At 41.5% G+C, this 27,386-nt stretch overlaps 1 protein-coding gene and 2 long non-coding RNA genes across 4 annotated transcripts; 1 reads left to right on the forward strand and 2 right to left on the reverse strand.

Moving 5' to 3' along the window:
• Nucleotides 1–545: 545 nt before the first annotated feature.
• Nucleotides 546–1,772, reverse strand: LOC123512673. Its single transcript, XR_006677162.1, has 2 exons — nt 1,630–1,772; nt 546–1,237 (listed from the first exon to the last, which is right to left on the reverse strand). It is a non-coding gene; the product is annotated as an uncharacterized LOC123512673 (long non-coding RNA).
• On the reverse strand, nt 1,767–2,569 carry LOC123512672. Its single transcript, XR_006677161.1, has 3 exons — nt 2,387–2,569; nt 1,962–2,174; nt 1,767–1,825 (listed from the first exon to the last, which is right to left on the reverse strand). It is a non-coding gene; the product is annotated as an uncharacterized LOC123512672 (long non-coding RNA).
• Nucleotides 2,570–8,174: 5,605 nt separating this feature from the next.
• On the forward strand, nt 8,175–23,566 carry LOC123512785. Of its 2 annotated transcripts, none has more exons than XM_045269367.1 (7): nt 8,175–8,330; nt 10,890–11,908; nt 12,573–13,088; nt 14,101–14,574; nt 20,624–20,802; nt 21,467–21,569; nt 22,877–23,566. In XM_045269367.1, the coding sequence occupies exons 2-7, from the start codon at nt 10,906–10,908 to the stop codon at nt 22,969–22,971; spliced, it is 2,370 nt and encodes a 789-aa protein (XP_045125302.1). In that variant the 5' UTR covers nt 8,175–8,330; nt 10,890–10,905; the 3' UTR covers nt 22,972–23,566. The 2 variants fall into 2 exon arrangements, with proteins under 2 accessions (XP_045125302.1, XP_045125303.1); XM_045269368.1 differs by lacking the exon at nt 8,175–8,330 and adding an exon at nt 8,422–8,794.
• Nucleotides 23,567–27,386: the final 3,820 nt, after the last annotated feature.

Here is a 27,386-nt window from a genome sequence, read left to right on the forward strand (position 1 = left end):
CAAATTGTTGTGATCACAACAAACAGAGCCACGTCTACACCACACCTTGCAATAGTGTGAGTGACAACCACTACTACTACTACTACTACTACTACTACTACTACTACTATTTGGTACTAATTACTGTCATGGCTTGGCAGCAAGACACGCGCTACGCACAGCTGTTGATGTATGACTAGCCACCTGCCAGCATGCTTGCTACACTCCCTCACTAAGAAGATGGCGTCTCCTAACAAGGAACGTTATCTTCATTCATTACGTGTTTCTCCAGGGTGAACTCCAGCATGGAATGAACACGTTGGTCATTTGGTCCTTAAGGCATAAACGATCATGATGGGTGACACGAATGATGAGTGATGACCAGAGGACTCGTGTCCCAACAGGTTACTTTCCTCTCCTGGTCTATATACACTTACCTCTTTTAAATATTATATACATATTGTTACGCCCGAGTTCAAAGAGAAATTTCACATTGGCATCTGACTTAACGTCTAACCCACCACGGACGTGCCAGAAATCAAAGGGGAAGGAATTCTAAACATGACTCAAAAACAATACATATATTAACCAAAGATAGCTTCACTAACAAGCACCATAATCACCAATGATAACCCATATAACAGTAATACTCATGAGGAAACAGATCCACGATGCAGAGTAGAGAGTTATGCAGCTTCACTCACCAGTATGCCACACTACACGTATCATTACCCCACAAGCAACCAAACGTAAGAGAATATCCCATGACACCCTGACACGGGGGAAATGATTCCCGACACTGTTGTACATGGAGGGAGGTTGACTTTTCACTCCGTTACACGAGGGAAATGTACACTGAACCAACGTAATCACACTTTTAAGGTTTATCAGGAGAGGGGGTAAAAAAAGGAAATCCAGACATTAAATGCAGTACGGAAGGTAGCGTCACGAACGTGGGCGAAAGGTAGCTCGAACACCGTACCGACAGATACACCACAACACCTCACCACTTAGCAAAACACCTTTGAAGTACACATGTGGCTGCAAATAGAACTCACTTATTGGAACACTCTTTCTTTACAAACACAGAGGCGTGATGAAAATAAATACAACGTTCACATATAAGTGAGGGCTAAGGACAATGGAGGGAGGTGGGCAGGAAGCTCGACGCGGTGGTGATCCTAGTCTCTCTCTCTCTCTCTCTCGAGCGGGACAAGGGAACTTGATAACCTAGCACTAGGCCACACACCAGAGACATCTGGAAGGAAATATGAAAAACTAATAAGCGTATAACAGGACGTATTAAGGCTGGAAGCAGAGGATTTACACAGGGAATAACACATTGCAAGGTATATAAAATAACACATGAAAACATATTGAACATATCAAATAGAACATATTAAATAGAAATATTTACCATTGAAAAGAAAAAGAGGTATACATCACTATGTACGTACACTGTACACTCCTATCACGATGCTATGCACAACTTGTCCATATCACTGCTTTTTGCTGGCGAAAATAAGGCATTGCAAAAAACCTTACCCACTACACATCTACAACTTTCTATTAAATATACAAAATTTATCCACCCAATCTACAAATGGTCAATGAAATACTCTACACCAGTGATGAAGATTTGTGACCAACCTTCACAACTTCATTGCTACGTCTCCAAGAATCACCCTCTTCTTCCTCCTCTTCCTCCTGCTCCTCTTGTTCCTTTGACTACTCCGGCAGAAGCAGCAGCAGCAGGAGGAGCAGCAGCAGTGTGGTGTCTGTTGTATGTCTTGCACGCTCACTCCAAACACTTCCCTCACTTGTTTGGTGTTAGTAGTACCGAATCCTGGAACAAGAGGTGGAACAATATTGAAATAACGTCAACAGTAACAAGTTCTGTAAAAATAACAACAAAGAGTTCAAAACCTTTTAAAATGAGGCACGTGGAGATAAAAGTGTGATGTGCAAACCACAATACTCACATCACGGTTACTCAACGCTTTATTCTGGGCTTGCTTCGCTGTAGTCACTCCTGTGGGAGGAATACAATGCCGTCCTGTTGAATGGTGCATGGAGCCGCTCGCTCCCTCCTCCCGTCCTCTTCAGTGCCTGTTGTCTTGTGGTACACTGGCTGGGTTGGGGAAGCTTGCGCAGATTATAACACGTCGACGCATCTTCAGGAACCCGACAAACATCTGTACAATGAACATGTTGCGGGTGAGATGAAAGGAAAGGTATGAAGTGTGAGTCGGCTAACTATACACTAAACGAATATTGTCAGTGTGTCAAGAACAATTTAGGAAGTGTTTAAAGTTTGCTACAATCCCACCCACTACTTAATTACGCCATCTTTGCCACAGCACAGCCACAGCACATCCACAGCATAAAGGAGTGAAAAACTACTTACTTGACTTAGCCCAACAGCAAAGCAAAGAACCCCGAGGGAACCCAGCACAACACCCACCACCATGCCAGCTTGGGGACTTGACACTTCAATGACCGTCTTCTCCTGACCGTTGGTGATGCTGGTGGGCGGATCGAACACTGCTGAGGGGATGGTCCACAGGGAAAGGATCTGGGCGACTCCATGCACTCGTCAACGTCTGAGGGTGGAGAATTACACTCTCAGAAACACATATTTATTACAACTTAAGGATACAGGTTCAAAAGAGGAGGTAACTAGAGATTTACACGCATTTCATGAACACATATTCAACAATATGTTAAGGAAAACTACAAAAATGATATCAGTACTCATTTGAAATACATATGACAAGATAAAATTATACTTAATCATACAGAACAACTTATCCGTACATCGCTGATCTCAGTCATACTCGTGAGAAAAAATGCATGTTGATGTATGCCAAGAATAACAAAAGTACCCTTGAATACCACACTAACTTCTTTAGGCTGCTGCTAAATGTAGAGGTGAAGCGCTGACAAGTTTAAGAAGACAGACCGTAGTAGAGTGACAGTGACAGTCCAGCCAGGCCTCACCTTCACACTTGAAATTCCTGACGAGTCTGTACCCTGCATGGACGGCACTGGCACTAGTAAGTAGTAGCAGTATGTCTCTGGAGTGTTGATGCACACACACCCGACATTCTTCTCCCGGCACTCGTCAATGTCACACAGCTGCACAAACTCATCCTGCCACAACAAAAGCATTTGCTTCCGTAGTGTCAAGTTGTGATTTTGTATTATACTGTATATAATGTAAAAAATTCTGCAACTTTTATATGAAACAATGGAGTTGAAGGCATGAGCTAAGCCTTGCGTGCCAGAGTGACACAAGCAAGGCCTTCTCCTCACCTCTCCCCTACTGCAGTAGTCACTGAAGCCGTCACACATGCGCTGCTTCGGGATGCCATTCACACCGCCGTAGGAAAACTGACTGTCTGAGGCACATAGTCGTTGGTCTTCCGTGCAGGGGTCGTCAGCAGGTCTGTCTACCAGCATTGCATTGTGTGAGTGAGATGCATACAGATACACAGAAACACACAAACACACACACACAATACACTCACACATACACACACACACACACACACACACACACACACACACACACACACACACACACACACACACACACACACACTCATGACGCTTTTTCCACACAAAACTACTCAAAGCACTCAATATTATCCGAAAGCACACTAAACTCATCATGAAACACTTCAAAATGACACCAAACACACACACACACACACACACACACACACACACACACACACACACACACTCCATTATAGACACATTTTTATAATGAAATCATCCCAAGAAACATCCAAGAGACCCCTAATACAAACCAAAACCACTTAAAACACTCAAATTTAACCCAAACACACTCAAAACATCATGCAATAACTCAAAATACTGGACAACATACCCAAAACTATATAGTAACACCCAGTACACACCAAATGACTTGAAACATTCAAAACTAATCCAAACCATACTCAAAATACCATGCAACACCTCAAAATGCCCCAAAACACACTCAAAACATGCATATCCTCAAACACACCTCCACACCACTCTCAAGGCACGTCAAATACAACTAGGAGACTTAAAACACACTCGAAACAAAAAAATACGCACAAAACATACTTATAACACCCCCAAAACACCCTGCAACATACTTAAAACACCCCAAATATACCCCAGAGCAACACTATGCACTGTAAAGAACGTTAGGATTAAAAGGGTCACTTACCTAAATTTTCCACCTTGGTTCCTTCTCCTATTCCGCCTCTATTTCTCGTTTTTTCTTCGTCCTCCTCCTTTATTTCTCCTTCTTCTTCCTTCTCTTGCTTCCGTCTTCACGTCTGAGCCTAGAAACACATCAAAACACAAGATATTAGACAAAATATTGAGGAAAAGGAGGGTGACTTAAGTATTCTGGCTTGGTTTCTCCTCCTCTTCTTCCTCTTTTTCTCCTGTCTTACACATTATCCTCCTTTATTACTCCTTTCTACTTCCTTCTGCTACTACTATCTACACACATGAACCTAGAAACACACGAAAACACGTAGAAATCACTATAGATTAGCCAAATATTGACGAAAAGCGGGTTTGGAAAAAAGGCGCCAGCCTGGGGCTATGTTGAGTCACCACCTGAGCTGTGGTCGTCAAAGAGAACGGGAGCGGGGGTGACTCGGCTAAATTACGTAAATCATTTAATTTTAAAAATGACTTTTCGAAAAAACGAAGCCACGGCCGAATGCATGTTATTTTAGGACGTGATAAATACTAAAACGAATTTTAAAAATATCAAAACAACTCCAGCTTAACTAGTTTTTAAAAAATGTCTAAATTAAGTAAACTAAATATAAAACAAAATTTAAATTTACAAATCTGCTAAAACGCCCTGCAAAGTCAAGCCATTTTCACTTGGTGAGTATTTTACCACATTTGATTGAGTGTGAGGTATCTTTCAAGGCATTCCACAGCGAGTTACACCGAGAAGCACAAACGTGAGAAAATAAAATAAAGAAAAATAAGACTTTTTTTCAACACCACCAAACACCATTTCAAAGTCCACATATTTCACTCAATAGATTGAATTCACGCTTAAAAGAAAACAAGCGATTATTTGATAATAGAAAGACCCACTTATACCGTGAAATAAGAAACCTGAAATTTCGAAATGAAAAATTTTGACCGTTGAAAAGCCTTTAACATACGCCATAAAACAACTCTAAACCCTACATATTTACCCAACACAGGCGCGGAACAAACTTCAAACACAACGAAACATTTCAACAAACCATAAAAACTTACCATGGAAGCGTAATAATATCCTCAGGAAATATTTGAAAAAAAAAGTATTTGGCCCAGCCGGCTGCCCCGTGGGGGAGGGTGATGGCTGTGGGACTTGGGTGGGAGGGGGCCTGGAGGCAACACCGGGAAGAGCGGCGGCGGGACCTTCATATTTAGCCTTTATCATCTTACCAAGCTAAAATTAAGCCACTTAGGGAACTATTGACCAGGGGATATGAAATAGTGACTGGTGGCTGCATTGTGACACATGTTTGGCTTACGGTAAGTGAAAGAAGCAAATATCAGCGGGTAATACAGACGCCTGGCTCTCTTTAATGTTCGTTATACCAATAACATATTAATATTTACGTACTGTTTTCACTCCCATACGTAAAGAAAACCTAACAATAAGTGAATGGCCTTATAAGTACCTTTAATTTATGAAGGTAAGGCAGTGTGGAGGTTGTGGTGAGGGCTGCACTGCTTGTCTTGCCGTTTCGTAATTGGTGATTGGCGCTGCTTAAAAACTGTTGATGATAGAGCAACACTTCACTTGTGTGTGTGTGTGTGTGTGTGTGTGTGTGTGTGTAGGCATGTTTTGGATGTGTTTGGGGCTGTCTTGAGTGTTTTCCGTATATAAGAGTGTCTTTTGAGTGTTTATGGCTCCGTGTGTGTGTGTGTGTGTGTGTGTGTGTGTGTGTGTACGGGACACTATAACCACCGCCAGCACCACCACCCTTACTGTCACCACGACCACTGGACAACTGCCGCCCCATTCGTAGCAGGCGGTGTCTGTCAAAGGAGCAGGTGTGTATATGTTTATGATAACATGCTCTTACAAAATCTCTTTTTAATGAGACACTATACTAGTACCAACACCACATAATGATTTTACTGGTTATTGTGACATCTTTCCCTTCGCTATTGTGTCCAGACTTTGGTTATTTGTCAAAACAGGAAATATTAAAACTGTATCTTGTTGTGCAGCGAGTGTTGGCATCTCCCGCGGTGCTTAAGAGGCAGACTACACTATCTCTGGCATTCTCTATTTCCATCCCGTTTATACGAGTGTTTCTGGCAATAAATAAGGGTGAAGTGGTGATAAGTAGAGGAATATATACGTTTTTCTATCTCCATACACATCTACCTTGTCAATTATACAAAAATTTATTGACTTATCTATCTGCTCACCTATCTATCTACAGGGTCTCCCCACAGAGTCCCAGCAGCTCCACCATCCATTCCCTTCCTGTCATCTCCACTCTGTCATGTCCCAGCTCCTTCAGCACCACTTGCATCATCTCATACCTGTCTCTGGCATACTTCACACACTCCAGCACCACATGCTCTCCCGTCTCATCCTCTCCCATGTCACACATCTGGCACACTTTGCTGCGGGACTCAGACCATCTATAATTCCTTGCATTCACATCCATGCACTGTGCCCTAGCTCGGAAGAGAAGGTCCCAACCCAGGCTTCCATCATACCACTCTTCATACATTGGGGTCTCTTTCTCTCTATTCCATTCCAAGGTACTCTTTTGCTCAATCCTATTCCTCCAGTCACTCAGTCCCACACCTTTCACTACTCTGTCTATCTCACTCCTCCACTTCCTTATACCCCATTCTCTACCCTCTCCATTTCTAACAATCATATTCCAGTCATTCTCTAAGTGCCTTCCTTCTACCTGCTGAAAAGCCCAACTAACTATTAGACCACTCTTCACCACCATCCTGGCACACTTTTTCCCCCACTTGCTACTCCTGACATTCCACAGAAACACTTTTCTCACTATTCTAGCATCGTTCATTCGCTCTAACCTAGCCTTATACCTTAGGGTCGCTTTTACATACCTTTCTCTAAAAGTGCTCCAACCCATGTCTCCCCTAAGGGCCTCTACTGCTGCATATCTAGGTGCATTAAGTGCCATTCTTGCAACTCTATTCTGCCCTATTTCTAACTTTTCTAGTTCACCCTCATTCCATGCAATCACATCCATACCATACATGATGCTCGGAACAGCCACGCTCTTCCAAACTTCTCACAGCACGTCATATTTACTCGCTCTCATCCTTGATGCACTTCCTAGCCGACCTACCCACTGACTCACCATGCTTATCTTCTCATTCTTTGTCTTCACGCAGCCAACCGGACTCATCCACATCCACAGGTACTTGTATTCATCTGTCTGTTGCATCTCGTTCTCACCTAGTCTCCACACTGAATTCCTCTCATCCTCTGACCCATTCACAACCATTACCTTGCTCTTTTCACTGCTAAACCTCACTCCAAAGTCTCTTCCATACCCATCTACAACATCAAGCAAACTCTGAAGCTCTTCTGCCGACTCACTCATAACAACATCATCTGCATACAAGAGCACACATATCTTATCATTCCCCACATTTACACCTGCATTCATTCTCCTCAATCTAGCAGCCAGTTCCTCTGTATATAAGCTAAAGAGGGTTGGTGATAATATGCAACCCTGCCTAACTCCTCTCACTCTTCACCCAGTCTGTCTCTACATCTCATAGTTTATACTTAGGTCTTGTATCCACATACATACTTCGCACTATGTTAACTATCTTTGCACATAGCCCAATCTTTTCTAGCACTCTACCTAGCATTTCTCTGTTCACCCTATCATATGCTTTCTCTGTCTAGAAAACCTAAGTATAATTTGCTACCATCTTTCTTCTTTCTCTCAATCAATTCATGCAATATGTGTATTTATTTATTGAAATACTTATATTCTTGTTGTGTATACTGTCCAGAGTTATTTTTGTGATACTTTAACCTTAAGCCCTTGCCCGGGGGTGGGTAGCAAGGCCCATCCTCCTCTGTTGTAATTATTTATCAATTCAACAATAAATGTATCAATCAATCAACAAGATGAGAGGAGCCGTTGCAGAGACAACCCACCTCAGCGTACACAACACATTCGATCTTGGTGACTGACGCTTGCCTGATGTTCAAATTTCAAATAAAAACACCACCACAGACAGGGAGAGGGACTGAGTGAGGCCATTGGAGTGGTGTTGGTGTGGTGACAGTGGTGATATTGGTGATAGTGGTGAAGGTGAGTTAAGAGCGCTGTGGTGTGTGTAAGAGTAGCAGTGACGCTGTGGTGACTGGTGAACTGACTGGTGCCTCATTGGAGTGCAAATTTAAGACTGAGTGAGAATTAAAGACAGGAGAAGTGACGAAGGCAATCCTAAGTACATTATTAGACTGACTGACTGGCTGGCTGGATGGATGGGTGGGTTGCTGGGTTAATAGACTGACTAACTGGGTTGGTTGATAGACTGACTGGCTGGCTCAATAGAATGACTGACTGGCTGGCTGACTGGCTTAATAGATTGACTGGGTGGATGGCTAGGTTGATAGACTGACTGACTGGCTGGCTGGGTTGATAGACTGACTGACCAGCTAGCTTAATAGACTGGCTGGATGGGTTGATAGACTGACTGACTGGGTTGATTAATAGACTGACTGGTGGGGGTGGTGGTGGTGGTGGTGAGGAGGGCCTGTATGCATCACCAGGTGTGTCTTGAACTCCTGTACTAGCTAATACTGCCTTCTGGGTGTTATTAGTGGGAAGTGTGCAGTTTTAACCCCTTACAGTACCATGACACATTTTTATTTTCACTGTGCTTACTATATGGTGATTTTACACAGCTTCAGAAATTCATGTGAGGGATTAGAATAGTGAAGACTGTGGCCATTAATCTTCTGACCTCCATAGACCCTTCCTGATATCAATAAAATGGTCTAATCGCACTCAAAACTCATAAAAATGCATTCCAGTACTGAAGGGGTTAACTGGTATTCCCTTCACTGGATCCCTAAGCTAACCCGGTCTGGCAGTGTTCGTGGGACATGCTCAGATTTGCCCTCCTATTTTTGGTTTTCCTGAATCTCTTACCTGAATTGTGTTTTATATTTTCTGTTTTAATCTTTCATTGCTTTAGTTTCTTTGTGGTTGTTTTTTTCTCCGTTCGCTGTGTGATAGAGATAACATTAACCCCTTCAGTACTGGGAAGTATTTTTACCATGAGTTTTGTGTATGATTAGACCATTTTATTGACATTAGGTAGGGTCTATGGAGGTTAGAAGATTAATGGCCACAGTCTTCACTATTTTAATCCCCACATGAGTTTCTGAGTCTTTAAAATCACCAGATAGTCACCAAAATGAATATTAAACTGCATCGTGATACTGAAGGGGTTAATTTCTGACAGGCTAAGTAAGTAGGGATAAAATTGGGCCAGAAATGTAGACCCTGTGATGTGCTGAAGTTACATATGTGGGCGCTGTCCTAATGAAGTCATCCCTCTAGCTCTCCTTGTTTCTCAGCTCTCCCTTCGTAGCTCTATCACTCAGCTGACATGATGTGAGAATTAGAATATGATAATCAAAACTCACTTAACCCTAACTTTACCTTTTTTTTTTTATGTAAGAGAGGATGCCAAGAGAAAAAAAATACAAGGAAAAAAACCCCACTCAGTTGCCAGTTTCCTTATAGAACCGATAGAATTAACCTAACCTAACCACACTATCGGTCAGAAGTGTTCCGAGGAAGACGTATCAGCGGTGCGTGTCGCCTCAATAAGGTTACGTTAGCTAGGTGAGGTGAGGTTAAAGATAGGTTAGTTTTGGTTATCATATTTTCATTCCCACGTCATGTCAGCTGAGTTAAAGAGCTACAAAGGGTGAGCCAGGAAATGAGGAGAGCTGGAGGGGTGACTTCAATCAGGACCATGCTCACAATGTTCCACTTACACAGTTTTGTTAGATAGGGTGGGATCAAAAGCTTTTCATCTCATCAACTCCCCTCCTCTGACTGACTATCTTCAGCCTCTTTCTCACTGCTGAAATGTTACATCTCTTTTGTCTTTTATCACTATTTTTCATGTTAACTGCTCTACTGATCTTGTTACCTGCATACTTCCCCTCCTACCCAACCATCACTGCACACAGCTTTCTTCCTCTCATCCCTATTCTGTCCAACTCTCTAATACAAAAGGTAACTAGTGCTCCCAATCATCCTTAACTCTTTATTAGTGAGTAGGGAAGGATTGGGTAGGATAGGTAGGGATTGGGTTGGCTAGGGAAGGATTGGGTAGGGTAGGATAAGGTAGGATTGGGTAAGGTAGAGTGGTAGAGCCCTATCAGTGAGGCTGTGTTAAAGGGGGCTACACTTTCCTCACTATAGCATTGCAGTTCACTTAATACTCCAGCACACTTTTGATGTTACAATGCTACACTTAGTCTTTCTTTTGTTATTTTAGTATCCATTTTAGTTACAGTTTACTAAGAGTCCTTGTCAGTAACCCCACTGCTAGTTCTTGCCTTTCTCTGTGGTTAAAAATGGAGGTTTAAAGACATCATTTATCATTTATCCCATTCTTTTGGTTAATTCTCTCTCTCTCTCTCTCTCTCTCTCTCTCTCTCTCTCTCTCTCTCTCTCTCTCTCTCTCTCTCTCTCTCTCTCTCTCTCTGACCTGCTAGGGGACTGTCATTTAAGTAGGCCATTTTGTTTAGTAGTTTTGTTGCCCTTGGCCAGATTTTTCCTCATATGAAAAAAATATAAAAAGTATTAACTCTCTCTCTCTCTCTCTCTCTCTCTCTCTCTCAGGTAATGCGTCACCACCATGGATGAGTCTTGTGAGGTGCGTCGGTCGGGGCGCCACAGAACCCGCCCCTTAGAGTTCTGGAACTTTGAGAAGCCCGAGGACTCGACCTGCAAGACGATCATCTATAATGAGATTGAGCTGACGCGGTGTTCTGTGTTCCAGCTGTTTTCTCGAAGCTACTACCAAGGCTCCCAAGTCAACTGCTCAGATGTCAAAGAGAAGGCCAATCCACCCATTGGTAAAACAGCGAAGAAAACACACTCCAAATCTCACAGTTCTAATAAACCAGCCAGGAAGTTAGACATCAGCACGCCGGAGAATGCAGAAAACTTACCAGTCATTAGAAATTCAACATGTTCCGATGATACAGGTGTTAAAGCGAAAACTACCTCCAAATCTCGCAGTTCTAAAAAACCAGCCAGGAAATCGAAACTTAGCACATCAGAGAATGCAGAAAACTCACCAATCATTAGAAATTCAACATGTTCCAACAATACAGGTGTTGCGGCGAAGAAAACCACCAAATCTCTCGGTTCTAAACAACCAGCTAGGAAATCAGAAGTCAGAGTACCAAAGAATGCAAAAAACTCACCAATCATTAGAAATCCATGTTCCTTGACACAGAGAGGGCAAAAACGCAAGCTGGACTGTTCAGAGATGAGTGAAGATGGTACGATAGTGAATGGAGAAGACCACTCTCTGCCCCTCAAGTCTAGAAGCAAGAGAAGAAGTGTCTCAGTCCAGAAGTTGCCAGGGAAGGCCAGAACTCAATCCCTGTATAATAATAGAGACTCTGCATGCTCTCCAAGGTTTAAAAAGAAGAAAGAAGAGAAAGAAGGTAACAAGAGCTCTCCAAGGAAGGCTGCAGGATCTTCCCCGAGGTTAACAAGACGGAGATCGGGAAGTAAAGGGTTGGATAAGCAGCAGGTGATGGAGGGCAGGAAAGCAGCAGAGATTAGTGAGAGTAACAACAATAACAATAACAGGAGTGATGTCACAATGCCTTCGCAGAGTCGGTCAAGTAAGTGGTGTGTTTGTTGTGTTTGTGATTGGTGCAGTAGAGCCGTGGCAAGAGCTTGGATTGGTGAGGATGGTTTTGGTGTTCCTGTCAGTAATGTGATGGTGATCGATTGTTTTGGGTTGTAAGGTTAAGTTAGTTGTGACTATAGTAGGACTGGGCTTTCTTTGTCTGTCTGTCTGTCTGTTTGTGTATCTGTCTATGTGTCTTTGTATCTATCTGTGTGTCTTTGTATCTCTCTCTCTCTCTCTCTCTCTCTCTCTCTCTCTCTCTCTCTCTCTCTCTCTCTCTCTCTCTCTCTCTCTCTCTCTCTCTCTCTCTCTCTCTCTCGTCTACTACTGATAATCTTAATGGCTTCAAGCTCAAAAAAAGTCAAATTCTAAAAAGAGGAATGACTGGGTTCTTTAATAGACTGGCTGACTAATGGAAAGGATCAGTCATCAGGTGTTTTTAGTGTTATATTTGTCCTAAACCCTTATTATCAATGTTATATATGCACAAAACTTTTATTTTCAGTGTTATACTTACCCAAACCTTTATTTTTCAGTGTTATATCTGCCCTGAACCCTTATTTTCAGTGTTATATCCACCCCAAACCCTTATTTTCAATCTTACATTCACCCCCAACCATTGTTTTTGACCTTACATCTCCCTCACACACTTCCAGACTTCTGTGGTAGTTTCTTCAATGACTCAGTGAAACAACACTCCAGATCTCGCATCACAGGGAGGGACACCACACAGAACGCCACAGCATTTGAACAGCCCAGCTTCCGCAATGTTCTCTCCAGCACAGCCATTGAGGTCACAGGGCCTGGAGTGTTCAAGGTGCCTCGACTGCCCCCTCGGAAACATGTGGCAGTGTCGAAGGTCACCAGCTACTCTATTGATCCGAGCATGGTGACTATCCCAGAGGAGGAGGAGGAGTGTGAGAAGCCAAGAGGACAGGAGCAAATGGATGTAGAGGAGCCACAGAAAGATAGAGAAGCTGGTGATCTGGGTGAAGGTGAAGTCAGTGAAGCCACAACCACAACCACAGCCACAGCCACAATGACAACCATAGCCACAGTGAGCCCCAGGAAACGTGGTAGGCCGCAGAAGAGTCACACAGCGTTAACAGCCACAGCATCTGAAGGTCACAGGCAGAGGAAGGAGAGCCAGGGACAAGAGGACACAATGGAAGGTGGGTTTTTGTCTCTCTCCCTGCTTCTCATTTTATCACATGTATTGTTCTGTTATTTTTTTTATTATTTATTTATTTTTGGTAAGGGGAAATCTGGCCAAAGGTAACAAGAATGATTAATCCAAAAACGCCCACTTAGGTGCCAATCCGCAAGCAGATCTAGGGAGAGTTAGCCAAAAAAATGGGATAAACACGTCTTGAAACCCGACTTCTTGTTTTTTTTCCGCATGTATTATTCTGTTACTTCTTTATGTAAGGGAAAATCTGGCCAATTTGAAAAAAAAAAGACCTACTTAGATGCCAGTCCTCAACCTAGTCCGGCAGAGTTAGCTAAAAGAATGACATAAACATCTTGAAACCTCCTTGATTGGTGCGTTGAGGTAAGCGAACACATCTGCGGCCCACTTCACTTCACTTCACTTCACTTCACAGCTCAGTAATCAAGGTACAAAGAAGTAGGAGATTGAAGCATAAAGAGATAGGAAGGCATTGTTTCTCAGACAGAGTGGTACAGTTAGTTGTAGGTGAATGGAATGGACACAGGAATCAGGTCACAGTGAGAAGTGATGATGTTGATGTGAACCTGTGCACCACCACTTGTTTGTACCTCTCGGTTTGTGATTCTTTTCTTTCTGCTGTGTGTGTGTGTGTGTGTGTGTGTTTAGCATCACTGACTCATTAGGGAAGGAGCATTAACCCCTTCAGTACTATGACGTGTTTTCATATTCATTCTGCTTACTATTTGGTGATGTTTTATACAGCTTTAGAAACTTATGTGGGGCGAATAAAATAGTAAAGGCTGTGACCATTAATCTTCTGACCTCTGTAGACCCTTCCAAATATCAATAAAATGGTTGAATCATACTTAAAACTCCTGGTAAAAAAGTGTCCCAGTACTGAAGGGGCTAAAAGTAGATTAGACACATTGATAGGTGTTATCTTAGTGGTACATGTAGACCTGATGGCTTCCTGCAGCTTCCTGTGTCTTCTCATGCTTTGTTACGTATTGCAGGTGAAGGGAGTGTCCGCCGCTCCTCGCGTGTTCGAACTGGACGACTCGAGTTCTGGAATTTTGAGAAGGTGCAGGTGGAGAGGCAGGCGGATGGAGAGGTGAAGGTCATCCACCACAAGCAGGACTCCTCCATGCAGATCCAGAAGAGGGTGATAGACTGCAGTAGTGTCTCAGTTTCACAGCTAGGCCGGGGCATCACTCTCACCGAGGACTTACTGAAGGTTGACAACTCCACTGTCACGTCTAATAAACCCAGTAAGCCCTCAGAAAAGTCAAGGGCTGGCAGATCAATCGCACTTCATCCCGCGCTGAGTCCCAAACAGGTGAGGAAGAGTATCAAGGCTCTTTCCAAGTGGTCACCCGGCAGCAGCCCACACAAGTCACCCAACAAGCGCCGCCTCTTCTCCCCCAACCTCAACTACTTCAATGAGCCGGCCCTGGAAGAGTCCAAGACGTCCAGAATCAGTGTGGGAGGTAGGGAGGTCACCATTTTTGTTTTAGTTTCAGTTTTCAGTCAAGCTCTTCTTCTTCTTACAATATATGCTGTTATGCACTGTGGTTTGATCCATTCTCTCTCCTCTCCCATTCCTCACTGGAGCACTGCCAACCCTCGCTTCTCTGGTCTAGGGTTCTAACAAGCCAGGCCCATCACTCCTTGGTTGTGGGTGGTGATGGGAGTGGCTGGTGTGTGTGTGTGTGTGTGTGTGTGTGTGTGTGTGTGTGTGTGTGTGTGTGTGTGTGTGTGTGTGTGTGTGTGGTCACCTCAGCAACTGACTCCACAAGTAAAGTTTGAGTAGTGCATGTTGATAGGAAGCACCAAAGCTTTCCAAAATAAGAGGATGTTTTTCTGAAGTTGTACTGCATTGGATTGCATAACCTCAAGTACCTGATGAAAGTTCAATGGATTTTTTGTTATGATTATATATGAGTGTTGGTATCTCTGCAATGCTGAGGACACTGTGCAGGGCTGGCCAGACTTGTACTTGTAAGGAAGGGCAGATGCCATAGTATTTGTTCCATGACTGCAGCAATCAGATCCACACATGTCAAGTGTATGAACTACAAAAATATTGAAAACATGAACTCTTTTTGAATAACTTTTATGTGGCATGAACTTGTAGAGAGTGAAGGTGAGTCAGTCCTGGAGACAAACATAAGCTGTGCCTCCTGCTCTGTTGGAGGCACACCTGGCCACTGTTGCAACACCTGCACACCACACACACACCACACACTGCACACTGCACACCACACACTGCACACTTCTCAATTATTGAAGTGTTATGTCTGCAGGTTTGTGTGTGAAGTTAATTTTACATGAATTTCTTGCTCTGTATCTGTGGAAATACTTTCATGAATACAAACCTTATGTATATGTGTGTGTGTGTGTGTGTATTTATCTAGTTGTATTTACCTAGTTGTAGTTTTACAGGGTCTGGGCTTTATGCTCATGTGGCCCCGTCTCCATATCTACACTTATCCAATTTTTCTTTAAAACTATGTACACTCTTTGCTGACACCACTTCCTCACTCAAACTGTTCCAAGTCTCAACACATCTTTGCGGGAAACTAATTTTTTAACATCTCTCAGACATCTTCCTTTCTTCAGTTTCTTACTATGCGATCTTGTGCTTCTAATGTCATATTCTTCTCTCAGGATTAGTTTCTCTTTATCCACTTGATCCATTCCGTTAATCAATTTATAAACTTGTATCAGATCCCCTCTCTCTCTTCTCTGTTCCAGGGTTGGTAGATCCATAGCTTTTAGTCTCTCCTCATATGTCATCCCTTTAAATTCTGGAACCATTCTTGTAGCCATTTTTTGTAGTCTCTCCAATTTCCTTATGTGTTTCTTTTTATGGGGGTCCACACAACTCCTGCATATTCCAATCTAGGTCTTATTTTAGTACTTATCAATTTCTTCATCATTTCTTTGTCCATATAGTGAAATGCTAATCCAATATTCCTTAGCAAATTATATGTCTCTCTGAAAATTCTATCAATATGGCTTACCGGTTGATTGTTTTCTTCCATTGTCACTCCCAAGTCCTTTTCCTTTTTTTACTTTTCTAGTTCTACTCCATCTCCCATCTTATAGATTCCCACTGGTCGTCTTTCACTTTTCCCATTTCCATGACATGGCTTTTGTCCACATTGAATTCCATCTCCCATTTTTTACTCCATTTCCAGATCTTGTTTAAGTCTTCCTGTAGTATTTCACAATCCTCTTTTTGTTTAATGACTCTGCACAGTTTCGCATCGTCCGCAAACAGATTTATGTAGCTGTTCACTCCCTCTGGCATGTCATTTATATATACGAGAAAAAGTATTGGCGCCAATACTGACCCTGTGGCACTCCGCTGTCTACTGTTCTCCACTTGGACTTCATATCTTTAACTATCGTCCTTATTTCTCTCCCCCTTAAGTAATTCTTCATCCATCTCAATGTGCTTCCTTTTAAGCCACCCTTCTCCTCTAACTTCCATAGTAATCTTTCATGTGGCACTTTATCAAATGCCTTTTTTAAATCTAAATAAATACAGTCAACCCATCCCTCTCTCTCTTGTACTTTATCAACTATTCTAGAGTAGAAACTCAATAAATTTGTCACACATGACCGACCTTTTCTAAAACCAAATTGGCTATTTGATAATATTTTGTTGTCTTCAAGAAACTCAATCCATTGCTTCTTTATTACTTTTCACACATCTTGCATATTACACTAGTTAGTGATACCGGTCTGTAATTTAAAGGTTCTTCCTTCCTTCTCTTATATATGGGAACCACCTCAGCTCTTTTCCACTCCACTGGCACTGTTCCATTTTCTATTGAGCATTTTATGATGTTGTATATAGGACTTGCTAGTTCTTCCCTACATTCTTTCAGTATTCTGCCTGAGACTTCATCCGGTCCCATTGCCTTTTCCTCATCCAGTTCCGTCATCAACTTTTTATTTCAAGCTTGGTTACTTTAATCTCTTTCATATAGACAGTCTCTCTATTACCCTGTGGTCTTTCAAATTTGGATTCCTTAGTAAAGACCTCATGAAATTTACTATTTAACAGTTCTGCCATACTTTTGGGTCTTCCACCATTCCGTTCTCTCCTTTTAACCTTTCTATTGTTTCTCTTTGTCTTATTTTTCCATTTATGAATCTGTAGAACAATTTTGGTTGTTCCTTACATTTTTCGACAATATCCTTTTCATAGTTCCTTTCTTCTTCCTTTCTCACCTTAGCATATTCATTTCTTGCTGTTTTGAAGTTTTTCTTATTTTCTGGATTTCTGTTTCTTCTCCACCTTTTCCATGCTTCATTTAATTTCTCCTTTGCCATACCACACCTTGCATTAAACCAATCTTTCTTTCCTTCTTCTTTTGGTCTATATTTCCAAAAATAAGTTATATTTCTCTTGAACTGTTTCTGAGTTTTCCATCTCCTCCCAGTTTATGTTTGTAAAATAGCTCTTGAGGTTCTCAATGTGTGTGTGTGTGTGTGTGTGTGAGTCAAAAGTAAAAGTCATGTAAAATAATGATAGTATTTATAGTTTGTATTTTATTGCACCCATAAGTTTGTACATTGACTCAGTACCACAGTGAGTTCTGAAGCTTCATGGAACCACCCAGTGCTATTTGGAACGCTGTTGACTATTGACAACACAAACGATGATGATTCCACTGTTGGCCGGTGCATCCTTTGTGTGTCAGCCAGGCAGGACTCCACCTCAGCCAGCAGTGAGTGCATGTGAGGCGCTGGCCAGTGAGGTTTGAAGAATGCTTTGTTCACTCGATGAAAATGTCTGCAAATCTCATTGAGGTCATTTACTATTTTTCAGTAATTAAATATATGTAAATGTTCCTGTTACTAATCCATTGAATTGTAGCCATTTACCTTGCTCTTCAGAAATGTTTGTTTGTCTACGCAAATTTTCATCATTTATTCATCAGGTGTTAATTGAGTCAGTGTTGTGTATATAAAACTTTAACCATACAGCAACTTTCTGTATTTTTATGAGAGAAATAAAGTATTGTCTTTGGCGTGTCATTGTATAGCCTGCAGTGGTGAGCCGTGTGCCCAGCTGCCCTCAGGAGCCATGTCTTGCTACACTGAATATTACAGATAAAAAATAATGAATGAATAAAGAAATACAAGGCAGCTACCTCCACCATACCAGCAGTTGTTGGTTTCTGTGGTGCTGTCCGTGGAATGCAGCTAATCATCATATAGACACATTTCTATTCATTCTAGACCAAAAATGATGACTTTGTGACATTTCTACCAGGGACAGGTGTGCGTGATGTGTTGTATTATCAAACACCTGCAACACACACCCGTTTCCAAAGGCTCTGCTTGAAGTGACACAGACTGATGTTTTTTTTGTGGTTCTAGTGACACATTGATGACACTTTTATATCATTCATAGGAGAAACACTCTTTGTTCTTTCATGGCCTTGTGTATCATCCTAATCATGTGTGCTTTTGTTTTATTTTCTGTTGTAATTTTTTTATTTGTTTATTTTTTATATTTTCCATTTTATTTTTGATGTTTTTATGGATCCGTGACATATTTTCCACATTTATTGCCTTGTTATTTTGTTGGCGTCAAATTCACTGCTTTCTTTTCTTTTCTTATTTTGTATGTTATTGATATTTCCTTTTCTTCATTTATTTTTTGGTATATATTTGTATTTGCCTATTAATTCATGTTCTTATCCACCTGCTACATATTTCCCACATTTATTATTATTAGCCTTGTTATTTTGTTGGCTTCAAATTCACAGCTACATTTTTTTTTGCTTCTATAATTTAAAGTTTAGTCTATTATGAATGCTCCTGTGTGATTGTGTTTACTGACATCATACTTTGCTAATTCTACATATATTTTTTTTTCTTTTTACAGAAATGCTATATTTTCATGGTGCCAGCAGAGGTTACACTCACTTAGTCTGTGTTTGAGGGTTTGGCGTGCTGTAGTGTCCAGTTCTCTGTCTACTATTATTATTTGCTGCTCTGTTCTTGTCCTGCAGTCTTTTCTTCTTATTCAACTCGTTTTTGCTATTTCTCAATCTCTGTCTCTTTTTCTCTATGTGTAGTATTTTGTGTTTTTCTTACTTTATTGATTTATTTGTGTATTTATTGATTTATTTTAATGTTATTTATCCATTTTCTTTATTTTTTCATTTGTTTGTTTTCAGGTGCTCAGATTCTGTTGTTTTGCGTCACACACACACACACACACACCACGTAATGTAGTGGTTAGCACGCTTGATTCATAATCGAGAGGGCCGGGTTCGAGTCCTGGGAAGCAGCAAGGCAAATGGGCAAGCCTCTTAACGTGTAGCCCCTGTTCACCGAGCAGTAAATAGGTACGGGATGTAACTCGAGGGATTGTGGCCTCGCTGTCCCAGTGTGTGGAGTGTGTTGTGGTTTCACCCCTACCCGAAGATTGGTCTATGAGCTTTGACCTTGCTCTGTAATGGGGAAGACTGGCTGGGTGACCAGCAGACGACCATGGTAGTGGTGAATTACACACACACACACACACACACACACACCAGTACTCAGATAATGAAAAGTTTATATTCCTAAATAAAAATAACATTCATGCCTCATAAACATATATAGAAACTAAAAAAAAAAAGTAAATAAAAGCACACAAAGACGAACAGAGAGTTATGTTATGAAGATGTCACAGTGCAGGGCTGACTTGCTGCTGCACAGTACTCAGGGAAGCACTGTAACCAAACCCTCAACAACCAATGATAGTGTGGCTTTTTTTATTTATTTATTTATTTATTTATGTATTTATTTATCCTTGGGGCATTCATCAATTTCCTCACATGGAACTATTGGCAGTGAAACATTCTTACTGTTAACTCCTTCAGTATCATGACGCATTTTTATATTGATTCTGGTAACTATTTGGTGATTTTATACAGCTTCAGAAACTTACATGGGAATTAAAATAGTGAAGACTGTGGCTGTTAATCTTCTAACTTCCATAGACCCTTCCTAATGTCAATAAAATTGTCTTATCACACCCAAAACTCAAGGTAAAAATGCATCCCAGTACTGAAGGGATTAAGTCAGTGGTGTGTTTTGAAATTGTACTAAAGCTTTGATCAGAGTTTTAAAAGATTGGACAGGTTTATGTGTGAAGATGGTAGACTGAAATAGGTAGGCATGTTTCCTACAGGGACTGCCACGTCTAGGCTTGATGGCTTCCTGTACCAACACTTGTTTTCTTACACTATTAGTAGAGTTTTATAAGGCTAGCAAGAATTTAGTAGTGGAAATATTAGCAACAAATCACAGTACCAGAAGCAAGGAATGAAATCTCCCTTAGCATTCATAAGAGAGAGTTGAAATGGAATATATTTTACACTTTGTAGCTGATGCAGTATTTTAAAGTAGCTGCAGCAGAGAAATGGCCGTGATTACTCAGTGGTTAAGGAGAGGTGTGCCCGGCAGCCATGAAGGCACTGCAGCGGTGTGTTGTCTTGCCTCTCACACACATCATCTTGACAGACATGAAGGTGACAGTGGTGGGCAAAATGGACTTCAATAACCTGCGCTTCTTCATCCTGGAGAAGAAGGACTACCGATGCTATGTGGCGAGATCTTTGCACAACAAGGAGAAAACCATCTTCAACTCCTTCCTCTTCCTGGAGCGTGGCAACATTGTATGGCACAGCCAGGCTAGGATGGTATGTGTGTGTGTGTGTGCGTTGGTGGTGGTGGTGGTGGTGGGTGCATATGGCAGGGCCCAGGGTGTATGGGGGGTCATTCTATTAGAGGCACACTGCATCTGGTGTAGTCTGAGGATTGGAGTAGGTGTGGGGTGGGGAGCAGTGTTGTCATGAAGGGGCAGGGATATGGTGTGAGGTGTTGGTGTGGTGAGGGGCCAGTGATGAGTGAGCTGGTGTGGTGGTGTAGGGACATCCATGGGGCAGTGTCTGTGCACTAGGGGGCAATGGCACCATGGCACCAGGAGTGTGGAGGCATCAAGGCACCAGTGCATCAGTGTGTGGTGGTTTGCCTGGGCCAGCCATGGTGGACAAATAGATGGAATGAATTGTTTGATAGTTGTAATCTTGCATTGTTGGATGTCTAAGGCCCATATTTTGAAATGCTTTGCTTTCACCATTATGGCTTTCCAAAGGCTCTAGGTAAGATGCCTGTGTTTTTAAGAGTATTTTTATGGTTCTGGTGACAGAGTGGCATGATTTCTAGTGTATTAAAGGGAGAAACTGTCTTAAAAATCTGGCTAGTTGTTTCTGTGGCCTTGGAAAATTGTCATAATGAGAGGGGAAGGCATTACTGAACACAGGCATAAAACTCATAGATTTTATTGTTTTGTTTTTAACGCAGACCATCTACGTGATAGAAGGCTTGGGCAAGATGCACGTGATCAGCGAGGGCCAGACACAGCACCACCAGCTCCAGGCACAACTCACTGTGCAGTGCCCTAAAGGTAAGGCTTGGCTTCATGCATTCCATCTGTCATGCAGCCTGTCCATTGTAACAACTTGATGAATTAAAGCAAGATGCAAGAATATTTTTGACCTGAGAGTGGCAGTCTATAGCTGTACAGTTTCACCTTTTTTTTTATTTATTTGTTTATTTTATTTATTAATTTTTATTTTTATGTAAGAGACGAAAGTGCCCTAGGATAATCTCCGCCCAAACACCCCCCAAAAAAGCCCACTTAATTGCCAGTCCCCTTACAGGTGAATAGAGTCAGTCCTACTGCCTCCATCCATGAATGTGTCTTATCTTTCTGTGAAGCTCCCTCATGACTCAGTGCTAACAACCTCATTGTCAAACTTAATCCATTCACCCACTCCTGTTTGAGAACCACTTCCTACCTACCTCTTTCTTAAGCCTCACTTTACCAGGCTTGAGTGAGTTACTTCTGGTTCGGTTCTGGTTATTGATATACTCATTTCTCACAAGTGTTTTATTTTGTCCTGTTCTATTTCTTAATATTTCTTTCTGAGTACCACATATGCTGGACTATAAGATGACTCTGTGTATTTGACGACCCCCAATTTTTGAGGGAAGAATTTAGGGTTTGAGATATTACTGGTGTTCAAGATAACGCCCCTCCCCCCCATTCTTTTTTTTATTTATTTTTTTATATACCATGTGGACTATTCATGGGATTCCTACCTCAAAGCCCACCCGCTAGGAAACTGTTGCCCCGAGTGAGGAAGCCCAACCTTCACTCAGACCATGGACAGGATTTGAACCCGTGTGCTTGGAGACCCTCGGACCCCAAAGCACGCATGGTTCCACTGTACCACGGCGGCATAGTGTAGGGAGCCACTGGTCACATGGTTGGCTGAAGGACCCTGGGGAGCTGTAGTATAGCCATTCTCTCACTACCGCTGTTGCTAGTCTCAAAATACACCCACCTTTTATTTATTAACCCAACAATTAATTACCTCAAGACAAGTACCTAAAAATAAAAGGACTGGAAGGAAATAAAGCCACAGATACTCACAACTATGATTTGGACTCATTTAAGAGGAAGGTTTCAGAACATTTATCCTTTTCTTCTGGCTAACTCTCCCAAACCTGCTTGTGGACTGGCATTTAAGTGGGTCTTTTTGTTTAATTCCTTCTGTCGCCCTTGACCAGTTTTCCCTTCTTTCAAAAATGAAGGAAAAAAAAAAAAAAAAAGGAAATCAAAACTTACTGTGCATTTACTTAGCAAAGAAAAGTGATGATTATTTCTCTCTCTCTCTCTCTCTCTCTCTCTCTCTCTCACACACACAGAATCCAAGATATCGGTGAGGAAGGATGGTCGCTGCAAGATATTAAAGCTGTACATATGTCTGGTGAGGGAACCCGTTGTGCCAGAGTGTTCCTGATGACTGGTGACTCCTCTCCTAACCCCTGACAGATCTGAGCGATATTATATAACTCAGCGTTCATCCAGGAATAGATTTATATAATTTTTTTCTAAGTCTCGAGTCCGTGTACGTCTGTTGCATTGTGGGAAACTGATTTGTATTTAATTTGTTTTCATTTAAAATTTTTTTTTTTTCTATTTCAAAGTTTTTCAGTGTCTAGTTGGTAATTCTGGTTTTTGTTAAGTCTTCCTTGCTGTTTTCTCTCTTTTCTTTCTTATTTCATGTTATTCTTTGATATGTCTCTTTTCATTGTTTTTATCCCTTTTTTTTTTTTTTCTTTATTACAATTTTCCTCTACATTGTTTTGTGGAATCAATTTTTTTTTTATTCTCAATTTTTTTATTGGGTGGAAACTTCATTATTTTCTTTCTTTTCCTTGTTATGCTCCATCATCCATTTTTTTTACCGTGACATCTTCATCAGCATTCTTGACAAACATACAGCTGTACATGATTTCAATGTAATGTCGTAACAATTTCATACCTTTAACACAATAAAAATGTAATATTCTGACAAGTACAATTATACAGTTTTTATATAAAAGACAAGCATGCTTTGTATTTCATTTCACCTGGTTGTGGGAGAAAGTTCAGGGAAGAGGTGAGGACTAGTAGAGGTGGGTGGTGAGAGGCAGTAACCAGGTGTGTGTGTGTGTGTGTATTTACCTAGTTGTATTGTACAGGGTTCGAGTGGGCTTATAGTGTCCTGTCTCCATGTCTCCATTTATTTTATTTTTCCTTAAAGTTATGTACATTTTGTGCTGTAACAACTTCATTATTCAACACATTCCACTTCACCGTTCTGTGTATAAAACTATTTTCCAATATCCTTCACACACTGTCTCATCCTGATCTTTACATGTCCTCTTGTCCTTCCATCTTCTGTCACCAGTACCAGGTCTTCCTCGTGTATCTTTTCAATTACTATTAAGTCCACTTGTTCTCTTCTATCTTGTATGGTTGGTAGTCCCATTTCCTTCAGTTGTTCTTCATATGTTAGGTCTTTTAGTTCTGGCACCATCTTTGTAGCAATCTTCTAATCTTCTTATATCCTTTTTAGCACTCAGAGACCACACCACTGCTGCATATTGCCTTGGATGTATCATGCTTGTGATGATTTTTTTCATCATATCTTTGTCCATGTATTGAAATGCCACTCATGTCAGTCAACATTCTATATGATATACCAAATATCTTGCTTATGTGTTTTTTGGGGCTCAGATTTTCCTGTATAATCATTCCCAGATATTTTTCCTCTTTAGTCTTCATTATTTGTTCCTCTCCTATTAAATAATCCCATACTGGTCTTCTTTTGCTCTTTCCTAGTTTCGTTATGTGACATTTCTTGGCATCAAATTCCAATTTTCATTTCCTGCTCCACTCATAGATCTTGTTTATATCTTCCTCTAACAGCAGACAGTCCTCTCTGGTTTTGATAACTCTTAGCAGCTTTGCATCATCAGCGAATAAATTAATATAACTGTTTACCTTGATGTGAATGTCGTTTACATAAACCTGAAACATAATGGGGCTAACACTGACCCTTGTGGCACTCCACTTATTACTTTACCCCAAGATGAGTATGTATCTCTGATCACAGTTCTCATCTCCCTATGTTTCAAGTAATCTATTGTCCATTCTAGGAAAGTTCCTCACAGTCCTACAGTTTCCAAAGTAGTCTTCCATAAAGGAATTTTATCAAAAGCCTTTTTTGTATCTAGGTATACTGTGTCCACTTATCTGTCTCTGTTTTCAAGTCCTGCAATAACTCAAGTAAAAGCTTAATAAGTTTGATATACATGACCTCCCTGTCATGAACCCAAATTGTCTGTTCAATAGGACTTGTTCCTCTTTAAGATATTTAACCAATTTTTTTTTTTTTTTTTCACAATTTCCCCAAGACACTTTTAAGTGACATGGGTCTGTAGTTTAGTGGTTCAGTTGCCTTTCCTCCTTTAAATATTGGTATTACGTTGGCCCTCTTCCATTCCAGTGGAATTTTCCCTTCACTTATTGAACTTGTGATTATTTCCCAAATTGGATCCAGTAGTTGCTCTTTACATTCTTTTAACACCCAGCCTGATACACCATCTGGCCTCATTGCTTTTCTGACATTCAACTTATCCAAAAATAACAACTTTTTTCGGCATGTTTTCAGTTCCACTCTTTGGCTTATGATATAATTTGTCATTTTTCAAGAGAAATGGTTCACATATCCCTTTGACGGAAGCCTTCCCGAGCCACCCAGCCAGAACCCGCCTTCCCAGAGACCATCCCCTCCTTCAGATTTCTTTCCCGGGCAGACTTCACTGCCTTCTTTCTTCGTTCCTATTACACCTACACAGAAGACAAAATATCATTAACAATACGCCTCCACAAAAACTTTTTTTTCCCTAATACACCTCCTCAAGGATTAGTTTTTCCTAATACCCCTTCGCAAAAAACGATTTCCCCTAATACAACTCCATCAGGGTCAATTTTCCCCAATACGCCTCTCCAAGGATCGATTATCACCAATACGCCTCCCAAGGGACCAAGGACGCTTTCCCAACACCCCCAAAATAACCAGCCGGCTTCCCCGTACCTCCCAATCACGGCTCTGTTTACGTCCAACAGCACAGCGCCTCAAGTTCCTCCCTCCCCGGCCACCAGGAGGCCGTCTAGCTGCAGGAATCACACCACCAATATGAATCCAGCCAAATCAACTATTCCACCCATGATTCCCCCTCCCCCCCACGTCTCCCATTGCGCCGTTCTTCCCTACCGTTACTTCGCCTTTCCCAACTCTTCCCATGCAGTTTCTCACGCCTACGCCCGCTGCCGTACGCCTTGTCACGCCGAATCCTGGTCCTACATATACTCCGGTAGCTGGTTTCCCTATCTTCCTAAACTCCCAGTCTCGCCCAGTTCATCTCAATTCCCAGCCTCGTCTCCTCTTAACACGCATTCACCAACCTTCGTGTGTACCAGCGCCCTGTGTCGACCAATGGCCTGCCTTGCTTCCCCGTGCGTCACGCCATACTTCTGATAGTTCATTCCTCACCTGTCTTCCAAGGACGTGAACGAAGTGAAGACCAAGAGTAACAAGTAGAGATGACCGCTCGAGAGGATGAAGGCAAGTTATTTTTCCGACGTGTCAGAACCAAAAGCGTACATAGGACTCTAGTGAAGTAAGATGAGAAGCTTGCAGGGAGTAATGTGTTGCGTGCACCTGCGTAGTGTGTTGGCGACGCGCACCAGTAGCATATATAGCTGTGTTTGGAAGGGTCAGGTTATACAGACCACTCAGGTGTATGCTTTTGAATTTGATGTCTTGGCATGCACGGGGAAGGCAGTGATGGCCTGGATTATGGTGCTTTGGTCTTTCAAGAATAGTAAAACATGATTGATAGAGTACTGTATCTTGTTATCATCCAATGTATTAGTGTTTTGAAAGTAGAGTATTGTACCTTATTACTATCATCCAGTGTATTAGTGTTTGTAGATGTGGCACTCAGAAGTCACGAAAGGAAACCAGGATGAGTGTTGTAGTTTAGCGTTTGTAGATGTGGCACTCAGAAGTCATTGAGGGAAAGAAACCAGGGTGAATGCTATAGTTTAGTGTTTGTAAATGTAACACTAAGAAGTCACGGAAGGAAACCAGGATGAGTGTTATAGTTTAGTGTTTGTAGATTTGACACTATAAGAAGTCATTGAGGGAAGAAAACCAGGATGTGTGCTGTCGTTTGGTTTTCTGTTGAGATTAGAGAAGAATGTCATAATCATAAATAGCCATTATTGTTTACCATCGTTCGAGAGAGTAACCACGTAACAACTTAACTGGCTGACCCTCACTTCGGCTTGCTTTCCTCTCAATTAAGGAGAACATTTTATTAACGTGAAGTATACTGTTATATAACTTTATTTGACTTCTGTGACGAATAATGCGAATTGATAGTTAGGTTACTGCTACTACTGTGAAACCTGATTGCTCGTCCATCCAGACAGTCCTGACAAACAAGTAATCTGTTAATGATTACTGATTGGTTGGTTTAATGGCAGCTGAGGGAGGTTTCAGGAAATTTATCTGTCGTTTGGCTAATCCTGCATGTATGGGGGCTGACGACTGAGTGGGCTTTTTCCTTTATTTTTTATTTTTTTTATTTTTTAGTTTTTTTGCTCTTGGCCTGTTCTCACATCTTACATAAAAAAGAAAAATGAAAAAGAAAGATGAGCTCGCCAAGTTTCGAGGCAGGGATTCATTTTAGGATGGCATACTCGACTATTAATAGACGTCTTATATTTAAATAAGTTGTAACGGGTTGCAGTGGAGTATTTTCGAGGATATATCATGACGAGTGATGATTTGCTAAGGGTTCATCGTCAGTGAGAATA

This window comes from Portunus trituberculatus, chromosome 34 (assembly GCF_017591435.1).
Source record: "Portunus trituberculatus isolate SZX2019 chromosome 34, ASM1759143v1, whole genome shotgun sequence".
Lineage (NCBI taxonomy): Eukaryota > Metazoa > Arthropoda > Malacostraca > Decapoda > Portunidae > Portunus > Portunus trituberculatus.